The sequence below is a fragment of the Lathamus discolor genome, chromosome 1, assembly GCF_037157495.1.
Source record: "Lathamus discolor isolate bLatDis1 chromosome 1, bLatDis1.hap1, whole genome shotgun sequence".
Taxonomy (NCBI): domain Eukaryota; kingdom Metazoa; phylum Chordata; class Aves; order Psittaciformes; family Psittacidae; genus Lathamus; species Lathamus discolor.
Window position 1 is genome coordinate 31,781,157 of NC_088884.1, and position 17,083 is coordinate 31,798,239.

At 36.4% G+C, this 17,083-nt stretch overlaps 1 protein-coding gene across 11 annotated transcripts in view; it reads right to left on the bottom strand.

Annotated features, from left to right (window-relative positions):
* MAGI2 (membrane associated guanylate kinase, WW and PDZ domain containing 2) overlaps positions 1-17,083 on the bottom strand; it is a 731,950-nt gene that overhangs the window by 443,209 nt on the left and 271,658 nt on the right. The window contains exon 2 of one of the 11 annotated variants that reach the window (XM_065666948.1): positions 2,128-2,185. The exons of the other annotated variants lie outside the window; for them this stretch is intronic. Within the exon in view, the coding sequence (XP_065523020.1) occupies positions 2,128-2,185 (58 nt within the window). The remainder of the gene's footprint in view (positions 1-2,127; positions 2,186-17,083) is intronic. 11 annotated transcript variants of the gene reach the window in all.

The following is a 17,083-nucleotide window of genomic DNA, read 5'->3' on the forward strand; positions in this document are numbered from 1 at the left end:
AAATGAATTTTGAAATAACTTAGGAAGTTACACAGCCTAATCATCCGGGTTGCATTAGTAAGTTTCCTTGTTCAGAAATATGGCCTCTAGAGAAAATCTGATATACAGTTCAGACCTACATTTATTTGTTTGGATGTCATATTCTACTCTGATTTTATTATATGTAATACTAGAATTTAGCTTTTCAGGTTAGGAATATTCTGTGCTTGGATAGCAAACTGCAAAATAGATCTTTAAATCTTGCTGGAACTGAAATAACTATTCCTTTTCAAGTGTCCAGTTTTTAATACTTCTGCTGCCACTACCTGTACTATGAAAAACAAAACCATAAAATTTGTCATGAACCACAGAAAACCTTGTCTAATATTTAGTTTTTTTTAAGCTGCTGATAGAGGCATATGAAAACTATTTTCAACTTGACAGTATAAGATCTAAGCTTTCCAATGACATGGCAAAAATCTTCATTTCTTATAAAAGAAAAGAATGAAACTAATGGAAATTCATAAATTGCATTGAAATTATTTTCCCACATACACAGTCAATCTTTTCTGTCAGAAATATTGGGTAAAATCCTACATTTAATGAATTTAAAACATGTCAAAAGGCCAGAAGGTTTAAATTCTGAGCAAAAAGCCTGGTCTATTCCTAAGTTTTCCATTAGCTTTCTGTGTTACCTCAGGAAATTTATGTGACTTATTACATTATCCATTTCAAATCTCCACAAAGGCATCCTGATTTAAATATTTTCACAGTATTCTGATTTCTGAAGAAGAAAATATTCTATAAATAAAAAAAAAATATTATTTAAGCCTTATCTATAGAGATGAAGAAACTCTTGGTTAAAAGTAAAAACTTTTTGATACTATGAATGGCTACCACTTTTGCTATTTTTGTTCCCATAGCAGTTTTGTCAGGGTTTTTTTGTTGGTTGGCCTTGTTTTGTTTTTGGTTTGGTTTGGTTTACTTTTTTCCTAACAGAATAGTTTGGTTTAGTTTAGTTTGTTTTTTTCCTAGTAGCATAGTAGATTCTAGGGAACTGAAAAATACAGGAAGAAAATAGCACCTCAGGAATAAGTATCAACATGTACAGCATATTATTTGAAGATTCTTTCTAGCCCTCTTATGAACAGACGGCAAAAGAAAAAAGAATTAAACAGTATTCATGGAAAACATATACAGTATTCTCTGGTGTGATGTATCTTTCCCATTATTGCAAAACTGCACAGTGATGCATAGCACTTCCGTAAAATTGCTGGCTATTGGTTTGTTTTAATATAAGAATCTTTTCAAACCCAGCTAGTTCATCGTGGCATCTTTTCTACGATGGTATTTCCCATACCCACTATGATGTAAGTCCTCAGTTATACGCTTGTCTAAACTCTGCCTGGATGCTGCCAATCCAGGGCCTGTTAGTCTTAAGGTTTTTGAAAGAATCACACACAGTACGAAGCCCACCTTTCACGCAACTCACCCGCAGAGAAGTTATGCAATTGCAAAAGTACTTTTCTTCCTAAGCTTTTCTTGAGCAAAGCATGCCATTTCTGTCTAGTCTGTAATGGTTTTGTTACATAAACCAAGTCACTGACAAAATTTGATGTCAAGTCCTATTCACTGGCAATTGTTTATAGCCAAAACATCAGAATGACTTTCAACCAGTTTTGTCAGGACTGAGTCTATGGCCTCCCTTACACAGGGTTCACTACTGCTTTTTCATGTTGTTATAATTCCAAAAGATTTAGTGTTGAGCTTCCTTTCGAAAAAAGTATTAACAGCACCAGCATTTTAATTTCATTCTTTGTATTACTAACATAGCCAGATACTTTAACTCAGGATCACTAAAAATTGAATTTTTGTTCCATATTTCAGTTGGTTTCAAATTATACGCTTGTAAGTACTTTTAATTCTGTCCTTAGTCATGATAGAAAGCCAGAAAATTGGTTGCTTGTTTGAGTTTGGCTTTTTTTTCTTTGACTAATTTCAAGTTTGTAGTACTGAAGTGATGTTGCATCAATTTCCATCATTTCTTGTTAATTTGTAACAGCCTTTTATGCAATGGAATACATTATATAATAATTAAATTATAAGAGAGACGAGAGAGGGTTTGGGGGGCATTTTCTGTCTCCATACCTTGTCTGTGGAACACACTAATTAACCAGATCAAACTACTGGGCAGAACGTTACTCATCTGAAAAAAATTAAAAAGCTGCTGTTTATCCCCCACTGAGAAATAGGATATAATAAAATGCAAACAGTAAAAACTCTGCTGTTACAATTTAATGATGCATACACACGTTTTTAAAACATCATTTTCTTGGCTTTTCAGCTCCACTTCTTTGTTTACCTCTTTTTACTTTAATGGAAGACACTGAATGGATTATTCAAGTGTTACGAGTCACAAATTAACCATTTCAGGGATTAACAGAAACTATAAATATAACGCAGCAACTTGGAATTTTTTAACATGCAATAATTTTTATTTTTTTTTTAATATTTTTAATTGCGTTCTCAAGCTTAAGTATCTAAAAAGTCTTTTTCCTTATAATTCTGACAAAAAAGATTTCGATTGTATAATCCAGATCTTGGACTATTTCAAGGTTTGTTTGTTTGTTCTTGTATGTTTTTAGAGTGCCATTTTAATCTGAAAGCTACTTTTATAAGTTGTGCTTCTTCTTTTACCAAAGAATAGAACCTGTAAATACTAGGGATTTTACTCGATTTTCTGTGTGACAGACATGTATTTGGTCCCTATGTTTCTATTAACCATGAGCAGCTGATTTAGTTGAAGAAGATACAAGCTGAAGAAGCTGAAGATGAATGGTGCTCAACCAACAGAATTTTCACCTAAGCAAAAAGTACTTGAATGAGGCTGTAAGTGTACAGAGTGGATAATTATGACTCCACAAAAGAGCTTTAAATATAGCTCCGATCTTTAAGTTGTATAAAGCAATATTGCCATCTTTATAATTTCCTGAAAAATGGATATGCTAGTCTCATTTCTTAGATTGTTAGAAGGTATAAATTTGATTACATAGAAAGATAAATCTGTAACAAATTAGACAGAAGTGCAATAGTTAGGAGGTCTGTAGCAGATCTACTTCAGAAGAGATTCTGAGTGAGCAGGTATCAGTCACCTTCATTTGGCTGCTAAGAGCAATCTCATTTAGATCCCCTTAGACACTAGCACAGGTACGAACACTGTTATTTGGCTAATAGTTTTGCTCTATTCCGGTTTGTTTTGTTCCTCAGTATGCCATAGCTAAGGGTCAGAGTTTGTGTCAACTTCAGAAACATCTCCAAACCTCATGGCTAACACCTTCCTCCAGTTCTGATGTTGCATTAATGCGCAGAAGAGTAATTTCATCCAGCTGGCTTTTCAGGGAGCACATGCACACATCTGCACATGCAAATCTAAATATATGTAAATATCTGCACAGCCTGATGGAGTCTAATCCTTCAAGGAAAATAGTGAATTTTGAATACAGTTATTCTTATGTGTCCTTGTAAGACTTACAAAGAGCAGAAGTTACACTTTACATGGACTTTCCTGATCTTTACTGAAAGCAAAACTGACTTATGAATATGCAAGTCTAATGGAATGTAGTCATCCATTTTAAAGTGTTTTAAAAATTTTATTCTAAAATGTCTGAATAACTAATGAAAAACTTATGGGAAATAGGTGGTTCCTTCAAGTTCCATATTAAAATCCACACTTCTTCACAGCCTAGTTAATTAGTAATGATAGTGAGAAATTACATTTCTTATTGACTCCCAATTCAGTAACTACATTTTCTTCAGCAGTAATTTTGTGCTAGGAAAACTTACTGGTTTCTGTCTACCTTGGCTAGCAAAAGACCTTGAATTTTAGACATAACAGAGTTCAGATCTTTTATTAAAACTGAGAAACATGGAAATATATAAAATTATATCCTATCAATGGGAAATTTATTTTCATTTCTACTCATATTGCAACTAATTTCATTCTGGGAGGTAAAAAACTAAGTTTTCATACTTTCCTACACTTAGAAATGTGTAAGTCAGAAAATGGAAAACCCTTTCAGGCTATGTACTTGCATACCCTGACCTATCCTAACCCTTAATGGAGAATAATTCCTTTAGTGCTACTATCTATGGCTGACTCAAAACTTGCTAAAATTCAAGGGACAGGCTTCTGATGACTTCAAAAGGTTTCAAAGGTTTTTGAAGAGGCCCCCTAGTGTCTCATCCACTCTAATTTTTAACACCCCAAGCAATGAAGCTCCCTCTAGTCTTCTTTAATTAGCTCATGTGGTAATTCTGTGAATTATTTTAAATACCGAATCTATTTTATATCCTTATTCACAGTTACTTGTATAGAGCTCTCCTATTAGTGCATTCTCAGTGAATTTAACCTTTATTTGAATCAATTCAGAATGCCTATTTTTCCAGATGTAATCCCAGTTTCCACAATCACAAGGATAGCTTTTCTACAACTTAGGAAACCCTCTAATGCCTGTTTGTGTGACTGTGTTATACTAGTAGCTATCCAGACCATTAATATTTCATTTTATTTGGATATTGTACCTTAAAGAACCTTGGAAATACTTTTTTTCCTCCTTTTCCAGCAAAGCTGATGTTTGCAGCGGATGTTTATAGTGCTTCTACTCAAAAAAAAGTGAAACAAAACCCACCTTATCTGTCAAAACACAGCTTGATGGAGTTGTGATTACTTTTTAGATACTGTTGACATATCATTGCTACCTCCTTGTGTGGAGTATTGGAATATATTGTCCGTATATTATTACAGATATTCCAAGAATAAGAGGCATCACCCAAAACTTGTATTTGGCCATTTGGTCTCCCTACGGTTTAACCTGCATTATCTTTGAATTCATGTCAAGATACTGATTGAAACAGTATATTGCTAACATCTTAACCTCCCTAGCACTTTGCACTTTTGGTTAATAGTATCCTACCTTTTCTACTGAGTCCTACAAATATGTCAAGTTGTCAGAAAATATTTTCTCAGTACAAAGTCAGATATGAGGAATATATTTAATTCTTTTCCTAGATGCAATACTAAGTATGTTAATCAAAGCACTGCACAGGCATTTTTTCATCTTAGACTGATAGGAAGGATAACTTTTATGGCCATTCAATGACAATGTCTTTACTACAGCCAATCACAAATTCAACACCAGCTAAATTGAACTGACAATCTGTGAGTTAAAGATGACTAGATTGCTCCTGACTATGAATGACAAATTTTCTCACACAAGTAAGCAGCATTTCTTTAGCATCCAGTTAAAAGCTATTGTTGAGAATGAGGGAGAAATAAATGCTATGAAGAGTTCTGTCTCCCATAGTCTCACACCCTTGGTGGACTAATATAAAATGTGGTTCATGGAGGCACATCTTTTCCTGTTTGGTGTATTTAATCCTTCACTTATTTCATGAGCTGTGTTAAGATTTCACACTCACGACACACATCAAATATACTATCATGCCAAGACTTAGTACGGTTTTTGTGATGTAGCTGTTGCTATTTGAAGAGTTGTAGTTTGGTTAAAAAGCATGGGATTAACATAAAATTTTCAATGGTGTCTATTCAAAAGCCAAATTATAATTTCATTTCAAAAAAAAGGTTAGAAATCACAGGATTTTTTAATCTAAATGTCATTAAGAAAAATAAATAATAATTTGAAAATATAGGGAAAACTGTTATCCTCTTATTTTGTAAAACACGTATTTCTTAAGAATGTTAAAAAAAGGGCAACTGCTGTCTCAAAATGTTATTTGATTTGAACTGATATAAATGGGTAATGCTTTCATGGCTTTATTGGAATCTTCTCAAACAGAAAGATGTATTTCTAAAAAGAATACTCAACCCTCTTCTCCTTCTTATATGACTGAGATATAATTGAGATAGCTTCTCCATCTTCCAACAGCTCGGGTAATATTTATACATCTATATTGTCCAATATACATAAAAGTACCTTGAATTGGAGATTTTTTCTATTGACACTCCATTCCTCACTCAGTTAGAAAAGTCTCTTAGATTACTCAAACTCCCATCAAGTCTGGAGGAAGCTTGTGGTGATTCAAACAAGATCCTTTCACTTCATGAAAAAAACATCACCTTTTAATTAAAATACCATCAAACTACTTGATATAATCCCACATCTTAGAAAGAAAGAAATCAGTTGCTTTCACTGTTGAATATAGAAGCTAGAATATAGGCTACATATAACTGATGGTGGTTTACAGAAAAAGATTGACTTTTTAGCCATCAAAACTTCTTAAGAAACTTCCTGACTACCACCTTTTTGACACTATTGACTTTTCCACAGAAGACTGACAAAGAGTCCAATGAGAGGCTGAGAAGATACACTCTTAATCAGTGTTCTTAATGACTGCAGAAAACTGAAGTTGCTCATGTGCTCTTTATTATCAAGTCTCTTATTTGAGATATTTCATTTACATATCTATTCTAAATTGGGTTCAATTTCAGAAGAAAATATTATCTGAAATCTTGTTTAAAACAGAAAAGTTAAAACCATGAGATCAAAACAGCTGTATACGAGGTGTTCTATACAAACTATGCTAGGCTTCAGAGTAAAACAGTCAATATACTGTTGTACTGTTCTCTGATCAGTAACTGAATTCTTATTTTGATAGACTTGTGTGTGTGTGGATGTGCGTGCTTGCTGCCTTTTTTTAGTTTATTTTTTATTTATTTTTACTGTCAGGACAGAGAAGTAGCTGCTCCTCATCTCCTATCCTCATCTAAACCAGAATGGGCAATGTGGCTTGGACAAATTCACAGGCATATACCACCTTTTGAAAAGAGCCTCTTGATCTTTGATATTCATTGCTTTCACTGCACCAGCTTATCATTTAGGTTGTACCAATACGCACACTGGATCTACCTGTCTCCACACCAGCCACACAGTAACACTCCTTGGTTACCTTTGGAAATTCCATTGTAGATGGCATAGCGTTTTTACCCATCTTTCTGGTCCTCAACACATCTCATTACAATGTGGTGCTGTGCTTATAGTGGGTCTGGTACATCTGAGGCCAGCAAGTCCCAGGATACTTGAACGCTGTGAACATTTCTCCAAGAAGATGGCTCATCTCATGGCCTAACCTGCTTTGAGAAAGTTTAACCTATTTCAGAAAAGGTAAGAGTCTTACTTTGTTGATGTTGTTTTAATAAGGAAGAGATTGGGAGTCTGGGGATGCAAAATAAACCTGCTTGCTTACCTAAAAGCACACCTGTTGAGAAGCTGTGCTCTGCAAAAAGCCACACTTATGAGGATATAGCTAAGTGCTACATGACTGCCAATCCACTACACGGTCTTTCACTGAAAGCCATGTAGCTAATGAGTTACCTTTACTGACACTTGGCTTGCAAACCACAATCTCAAAACTACAGCACAGTCACTTGTACTCAGTCAAAATGCTATAATGCCATTTCGTGTCCTTGACAGCTTTAGCATCACAATGATACACTACAGCAGCTCTGCTGAGAGTGGCTCTTATTTCTAAAGCCCTTACAGTAAAGAGTAAAATAAGATCTGGAAGAAAAAAAAAAGAAAAAAAAAGCAATCAGTCTACTTATCAGGAACCTGTAATTTCTATTGAAAACAGGAGATTAATATCATAAGACAAACAGATGATATGCAAATGAAAAAAGCAGGTCTTCAATTTCTGCATTGAATTACATGCATTTGCCTGCATTCAGACCACAACTGTACATTTCCCCACACTACATCTTGTTGGCAGTCTCTAACAAGGCCATTTGCCACACAGGAAGAGATCTGCTCAGATGAAACCCCAAATATTTACTTAAAGAAACTGGGCCCATGAAAATAAGCATTTCACAACAGCAAGCTCCAAACATTCGAATGAAAATAGGTCATTGTGTGTATTTGATGGAAATACCGTATTTTGATCCATGTACAAGAACTCTCCAAGATAACAGTGGGAAGATGTCAGAAGATGAGCACAACATCATCTATAGTGTGGTATTGTGAGAAGTACATTATTTGGATACAGATACAATAGCTCAGGACTGCTTTTGGGGAACTGCTGCTAACATACTCAAAACTAGTCATCAGGTGAAAGCAAAGAATAAGCAATCTGTAGACATCTATCCAAATAAGCTGCATTCCTATGTGCTGTTCTTCATCTGATTTTTTTTGGTCTATTTTTATAAAATTTTCACAAACATCTAAAGACTTTTTGTTTGTTTAAATATTCATACCACAAGATATTTTTAACTTTACTATGCTATTCAGTGAAGTAGATAAAACATGGAAATATAAAGCCTACACAAAATATTCTTGTACTTTAAAAATAATACATCATATTAAGACTCATCATAAACTTTTGTAAATTAGCTTTTGAAACACAGACCAGCAAGAGCTGCAGACAAGAGTGAGAAGACAAACATAGAACAAAGGAGACAATTCTTCAATTACTCCATGTCTGAATTACTAACAGGCAAGAACTCATGTCTTCTGAAAAAAGAATGAAAACTATTTGTTGGCAGAACAGTGTTTTACACTTTGACCCTCCTTCGTGTAACAAAGGATGCACTGATTTTCCATAATTTAGGTGTCTAGAAGTTAAATATATTACTCTCAGCCAGTCACTGTGGGTTCTTCTCATTGTTGCTGAAGAGAAACAAGCACCTCCAAAAGATAAAACATTTCATCCTAAAATAGCTTCTAAAGTAGGCCAGATTATTTATCTTTCAGCTATGCCTATTTATTCCATTTACTGGAAAGGAAGACTGTGTGATGAGCATGAAATTAGACAACTCACTTTAGGAGGACTGAAGTTACATGAAATTAAACCTGCTCAAAAGATCTGTCTTTCGTTTTGGGATTGGCATGGGAATACGGGCATTTAATCCTGTATCTGTTTCTATATCTGTATAGATTTTTAAACAGTCGTTAAACATTAATATGATATTGTCATTGCACTCTATACAGTAATGCACAGATTCCTTACCTGTGTTGAATACTTTGATAAAGATAATTTTGAGCCTGCACACAATGCCTATTAAAAGAACTTCTCATTGGATCCAAGTCCACTACTTTCAGTTAAACATTCACCATTATGTTGGTTACTCACCTAGCTTAAGCTTTTCCTCATCTCAGCAAGAAAAAAGCTGAAGTCTCTGCACTAAAAGATTCAGGAGTGCTGTGCAGCCTTTATTTCTTGAGGGCCCATGGGAAGAGAGCTCAAACTCCACATAAAGAAAATTCTTTGTCACACTAATTGAGTCTGGGCTATCAGGTGAATACCATCTTCATAGCATGGCTCTGCAAATGCAGTTGTAAAACCCAACTACATTGACAGATGTAAGGTATTGTAGTTTTCTGCGCTATGACAATTCCTTTCTTTTTTTTTTCTTTTTAAGTTAACATTTCGATGTTGATACACTGCAAAACCCAAACTCTCCTCATTATTCTTCACATCTATCTTTTCCTTCTTTCTGTAATTTCCCTGTGAGATTTTATTATTTCTCTTGCATTTAATCATATATTTTTCTGGAATTCGCTTGACTTTCTGCTTGTCGTCTTTCCCAGCCTTTTCTAAGAGTGGGTCATTCCCATAATTCTTAACACAGCATATAATCTATTAGCCACCCAGGCCAACAGCGCCAAACAGAAAGCAGCCACATGTTAAAAGCCACAGCTTTTCAGGTTCTGGAGGTTACCTGCAATGCCCGCCCCACCTCTCCTTCTCTCCTCTTTTTACAATTAAGCCCATATCTTCTATTAGCAGAGTAACTATCCTGTATCTGTGAGTTTTCCACATCATAACTGCATTTAGTGACTACTTAAGCTGTATTTCAAAAGTCTATTCAGGCACCCATCATCCTCAGTACAACCCAATGGCAGGGTGTAATTTCTGAAGACTTATTCTGGTGATATTTTCTGCAGCAACTAGCAGTGCTGGAGCAGAGAAACAGGCCTAGAAAGCATTTATAAGGCTTGACAGTTTCCAAAGGACACCCAAATATGCATCTAAAGCAGCTTCCAACCCTCTGAGCTTGGCCAGTCATACAGCATTTTCATCTCTCCCCATTTCCACCCACGATTAAGTTTTCTATGGGCAGAATAACTTCTACAATGAATAGACGTACTTAATTGATTTTCATCTGATGTTCCTGTTTTCCAACCTGATAGGGTCTCATGCCTCCCATGTAAAAAATGCAAACCCACTTGCACTGGAAGAAAATGGCACAGGCAGTTGGCTTTCCGTTGTTCCAACTGAATGATGCAGTCTTGGGATTTGTGGAGGCAAAACACTTTCTGATGCTCAAAAGTATTTTCATTTATGGTCAAAGAAAGAAAACTGCCTTCGGCAAGCAGTGATTTCATTCAACCTGGCTTTGAAAAGGGCAAAACCCCTTCGTTTTCTAAGTTTTTCTGCAGGAGAAAACAAACTGGTTTTTTTTAAGATTCTGTTGTGCAACACTGCAAGTGGAAATGATGTTTATTGTCTTGCTATTAATCATTTCAGGCTAATTGTACCTTTAAAATGTACAGCACAAGCCTAGATTGACATCTAAATGAAAACATAGATCACTGGTCTTGCAGCAAGACAATTCCTCTGGTGAACGGGTTAAACTGTCGCTGTCAGTTTGAATACAATTAGTTCAAGTGATATGCAAAGAATTGCTCTGTCAGGAAATGTCACTGTCATTGAGCACTGTTCCCAGGCTGCCTTCAATTTTCTGTCTGGCTCGGAAAATTTTAATAACAGGTCAGAATTCAAATGCAAAAATTTAACCGAAGTGCAGAGCTCCTCCCCACCTTCTATTCCAATTTTCATTTTCTGCTTTGTGCTTCACATCACTTTTGTGGTTACCAGGAAACTATTCTTAACTGCCCATTTTCTGTTTTCCTTCACTCTTCCTGTCTTGTTCTCATTAACCAAAACTAACAGGTTCTGTTGACACTTCTTATACAAGTTGGTCTTTTGATTATTTTTTAAAATAACCCACTAAAAAAAACGAAACAAATCGCAGACAACCAAAGAGAAGAACAGAGGCAGAAATAATTAATGTCTGTAGAACACCACTGAATATCTGTTCACTGTAATGCCCACCCACACCCTGCGATCATGTCTTTTCCCACCCTTTCTTTACTGCAGTTCCCTGAAAGTTGCTTTTGGTGTTAATTTTTTTTTTCCCTCCACATTTTCCTGCTCAGTGCATTTTAGGATCTTTTACCTCTGTGCTAACTCCTCCGGACCCTCCTTGTTATTCCAAAGGAAAATTTCCTCTTCTCAATGCCTTCCTGATATTTCCCAACAGGTCCCAGACTCCTGCTGGCCCTGTGTATGATGTGGTGCAAAACCTGTGAGTGAATTTGCACACTTGCAAGGAATATGCAGCTAAGGAAGTGCTTCAGATTAATTCTGCAAGGCTGGTGGTGGCCAGGGAATAATATTCTGGGGAGCAAACGTGCTCTCAGCCAACTGGAGTGGTGAATGAAAGTGGAAAGTGCCTGTTCCTAGAGTCAGGCACTTTAGTCACCCAATGAAGAAGGCAGGGAGAAATGCTGTTATGATGGTAGGTAAATAACTATTTGGATAAGGAAACAGGTGACCAACATAGGCTCTCAGCTTGAACTATCTGGGAACCGCCTTCTGGTTGGAGTGCCCTTGAGTGACTCGTGGATGGTAGTGCTGGAGGGCAAGCCATGAGCTTCTGTGAGTCTCCTTCTCTGCTAACCCGCCCTTGCTAAAAAACATCATTTTTCTGTGTATGGTACTGTCCCTCATCATGCAGACCTCTCCCAGGAGGCTCATGAAGGGGCTGACTCGGTGCTTGTGAGCTGGCTGCCCTTGCAGATGGGAAGAGCAATGGACACCTTCCCTGTCAGCCCCATTGTGGGGTTGCTGATCTACCTTGGCCTGAGTGCAGCTGAGCTGCCTGTCAGCCAGGGTGCTGACCCTGGCAGCCTTCTCTCTCCTTATCTGTCCTCCTGCCTTGATGCTGCCTTATATAACTATTGAGAAACCTGAACTTGTCATTTCCCATCTCCTCCTTCTTCCTACCACTGAGAGAGGAGACATTTCCTCCTATGTGACTCAAGCACACAAGTTTACCAGTGCCCTTAAATCCACGTTATTATCACCTTGTTGCTGAATTACAGACTCTGACCCTTCAGCCAGAAACCTGCTTCAAGTATGGACTAAATTCCCTCTCTTTAGGAGTAATGTCACAGTGTGGTGACTAGACCCACTTTAATTCACCGCTTGGTATACTGAGGCAAGTCTAGATGCAAGCACTTTTAACTGAACATAAACTACCTTTGAACTAATTTTTGTAATAATAAATGCATTTTTTAACACTGATTTCTACCAAAAATTGTGATAACAACTAACTTCGTTTCAGCACATACCCCTGCATACAGCAATTCTGAGGACCATCCCTTTTCTGTCTCCACTTGTCAAAACTCTCTTCATTCTCATCTGCTCAAATCTCTTCAATCTTTATTTACTCAGGAAGTTTAAAGTTGACTTAACATTCAATACGACGCTTATTTGCTTTTTGTTTGAGATCCCCTTATGTACAATACATCACACAGTAAGCTGACAGAGGGGTTATTGTAGTGCAGTTGCCATCTAACTAAAACATATGCTACACAGCACAGTCTAAATTTTCAACTTTAATTTGCTAAAATATGTATCTCAAGATCTTTGGTCTGTGAAGGTAACACTTAAACATGTAAACGCAATGCCCTCCTAAAAGAATGGGTTTCTTGAAACAAGATAACTCAGAATAACGCAACCTGTCCTAAACATTTCAGTTAAAACTTAGGTCAAAACTGATACTTTTACTTCCTTTTAACTTTTACTGTTGCTAACAATAGCATTTACATCATTTTAGCGGAACAATACAACTGATCTCTTGTAAGTGGATGTAATGGCAGATAATGGGGCATGACCTAAGAAAACCAGCTGCTGTCAAAATCCTCAGGGGCTGAGGAATGAGATAATCCTTCTCCCCAGAATAAAGAAGATTGTTTCTCCTTTCTCAAGATGGGAAGGAAAATTCATCCTTTCCTCAATTTTAAATGCTTCAGTAACCTCTATATGTGTGAAACACACATCCTTCATGCCAGAAGTCCCAGCTGTCCACTAATCACTTGCCAATATCTCTTTTTTTAAATACACTGCCATAATCAAATGGGAAGTGCTAAAAAGGACAGTATAATATGACCTGCACCTAATACATATAATTACGTAATGCAGGCTAATTTTAATGAAATGATTAATTGCTCGCCTCTATTGTGTTGTGTCGCCTCTTTTTTCTACATTTTGCCAAACTGGTGAAGTTTGAGTTAAATCAGATAATTAGCTATGCTAAATACTAAAGACATATAAGTTAGTCAGGCCTATACAAGACTGAATCAAAAATTTTCTATTTGTGAATGACTGTGAAATTTGAGTACAGGAAGAGGGTGAAACTTCCAAATTCAGTTTTCTGGGTTAGGTAAAAGACTCCAAAGTAGTTGTCAACAGAGAAAAAACATGGAAGTTATTAAAAAAACCCATATTCCTCCTTAGTTTTGAGTATAGTATTTGATAAGGAAACCTTCTAGGCCTACCCTATTCATCATTCAGTCACTGGCAGGAAGTAAATTAAGAGCAAAGTCATATCCATAAAGTGATTTTCTCAATAAAATTAAGGGCATTGATGGCCTTTTCAGGATGGGAGTCCTTGGAGTAAGTAAAAAGTGTTAATGTTATTGCATGAATTAGTTTTGAAGCAATTCTTCTTAAAATATTAAGATTAGATACAGAAAGTTAAGTGAGTTTAGGAAAGTCGTATCTCCAGTTTCCAAATAACTTCACTAATTAACATAATTAATTCTGCATGTTCTGAATGCTGTCTTATTTTTATATAATCTATTTTTATGCAGTATGGTGCCAGAGGCTTTTCCTAGTGGATTGCTATAAATCAAACCATCTTATTAACAATGTTCTTAATTTCAGAACAATCACCTAAAATCATAAACAAATTTTTCTTTCCTTTTAAAGAAGAATATAATTACTCCATCAATTAATTCTCAATCTTTTTGACAGACTAAGACTTTGTATGCTAATTTTCTTGCAGACAATTCTAAACCTGCAGATCGATTTGTTAAAGTGCTACAACAACTCCAGCCTAGGACAAAGAAAATATGATTGCTTTAAATCTCATATATGCAGCTTCCCATGGGACTGGAATACAGATGAGCTGCAAATGAAACACCCTCACCACCACACTGCCCAAAGCAATTTTACAGTATGCCCCTCCCCTCAGGACATATTTTACTCCACCTTTACTATGTTTATAACATGATTTACATGCTAATGAGAAGTGACAGGGACTAAGTAATTAGGAAGCAAGACTGTAGCTCGTCATGCATTTTAAATACTGCACATTGCAATTCTGGAATAAATATTCATCCTCTTTCTTCATTTTCTTCTTAATTAGGAAACACACTCAATTTAGTCTTAATAACTCCAATATACCTTCCATAAGTAAGTAATAGAAAATAAATGCATTGTTACAATAAGCATGTTTGATTGGCCCTAGTTCTCTTGTATTTGGTCATTCTTATATTCTGTTTATTAACTTTGGGCAATACAGTGAGAGCAACACAGAACCTAGAGAAGAAACAGTCCTTTCACTGGGGCTATGACCATGACTATGAAAAGCTACAGTGGGGTACACTGGATGGATCTGCTGCATGCATGTGCAGCCGTGTGTCTTGTTTACTTCTGTTGGTAAGAACTCTATGTTATGACTGTGAAAATGTCTCTACCATGTGGCTATGAAGGCTCTGCAATAAGGTCTGGAGTCATCTGCGCTTGGACAGAATGGCATTCCGATGATGCTTAGGAAGAAAAATGAAGAAATGCAGGACTGCCAACAACCCCTGCGTACAGAACACAGGGAGTGGGAACTGCGTAAGAGTACAGCCTCTTCCATGGTGGGGATGTAAATGCTGCCAAGCAACCACTATCTCTTTCACCTCCTCCATCTCCTTCCACACCACTCCTCTGCATGCAGGGAGTTTGCTCTTCCCAAGTTTTTTTCTCTGTGTAAGATCAGGACCTTGGTAAATAATGCTTACCATTTCAATACTAATTGTCTATGGTGCCGAGTAAATTAAGCTTCAGAATACACTGCTAAAGTATGAACACATTACCATTCTAATTATTCAGGTCAGGAAAAAACTCGAAGCATAAATGCAACTTGCTTCAAAATATTCTAATTGAAAAAAAATTCATTCTCCTTGTAGAACTTCACAGTTCTTTGTGCTAAATACATAACAAAGTTTAAAGACCTCTAAAGCTATAACTGTTGGGCTACATTACAACTCTATGCATTTTGCTTTCAAATATTAAATGTTTGCAGCATGTCATAGCTATGTGGTGCTTTCTTGGTAAGATGTTCTGAAGAAAACAGGATGCATATTTACTAAGACTTATTTAATTCCAGGAAACTATTGTAAAGGGTACACAGATAACGGGGATCCCTTGGTAAAGAAATGACTAAAATGGAGCCAGTAACTATTAGTTTTGTGCTGACAGACATAGCGCCCCTTCTCAGAACAAGAAATACTTTCTATCAATCAGTAGTTTCAACCAATAGTCCATGACTCCCTGGTAAAATCTGTTCATCATCAAAGACTTCTGGTCTTTGGTCAGATGGGTGCTGGTTTTGGCTGGGATAGAGTAAATTTTCATCATAACAGCTAGTGTGGGACTATGTTTTGGATTTATGCTGATAACAGTGTTGATAACACAGGGCTGTTTTAGCTAATGCTGGGCAGTGCTTACACAGGCCCAAGACCTTTCCTGCTCCTCACACCACCCCACCAGCGAGTAGGCTGACACAGCTGGGACAGCTGACCCAAACTGACCTCAGGGATATCCACACCATAGGGAGTCATGTTCAGAATATAAAGCTGGGAAATAAGAAGCAAGGGGGGACATTCAGAGTTATGGCATCTGTCTTCACAAGTAACTACTACATGTGATGAAGCCCTGATGTCCTGGAGATGGCTGAACACATGCCTGTCCATGGGAAGTGCTGAATAAATCCCCTGTTTTGCTTTGCTTGCATGCAGCTTTTGATTTACCTGTGAAACTGCCTTTATCTCAACCCACAAGTTTCCTCACTTTTGCCCTTCTGAATCTCTCCCCCATCTCACCAAGGGGGAGCGACTGCGTAAGGCTGAGCTGCCACCTGGGGTTCAGCCACGACAAGATACTTAAATTCTACTAAGAAATCTAAGCATTCTCTGGGGGCACATTACACTATAATTGCCATACATGCGAGGTCTTTACAACCATTACCATGAAAAGGATCTTGATGATACAGGATTTGAGAACTAATCATGCATATGCTACAAAGATAGAGGAGTAAGTAGATTTCACCTAAGCTTAAATGCTAAGAGACTTCAATGATATACGCAAAATAAAAGAATTGTAAAAACTTTATTTATATCTATCTTTTCTCTCAGTTAGACAACTTATACTCTACTTATCATCATATATTTGATTGTCATTAATTTGTTTTTTGTTAGCAATTTTCATGGGAATACAATCTAAATAGCTTTAGATACTTGTCTCCTTTGTTTGCAAAATATGCAAAATAATTAATTAAAAAGGGACAGACAAGCTATTTCCATATTACATATACAAAATATACATGGAAATAAAGAGCCAGAACATAACAGTGAAAGGTAACTGGCTAGTACAGAATTTTCTTGTACTTCCCTCTGAACTCAGCTAGCCAGATAAGCATAAATTGCAGTCTGTCTAGCCATTGAATAAGGGAAGATAAAAGATGAATTATTCCTTTGAACTCATCTTTGACAGCTGAAGTGCTGGCAGTATTGTGAGTCTGCATTTCTCATCTTATTAAAAAAAATATATTAATAAGCCAACTTGACCATCTTTTTGCATATTGTATTGCTTCTACTTTAAGTGAAGGAGAGAAAATGTGATAGAAAAATGCCCCTCATAATAATCTCTTCATTTAATTATTTTTTTATGAATGAAGAAAGAAAAGTTTGAA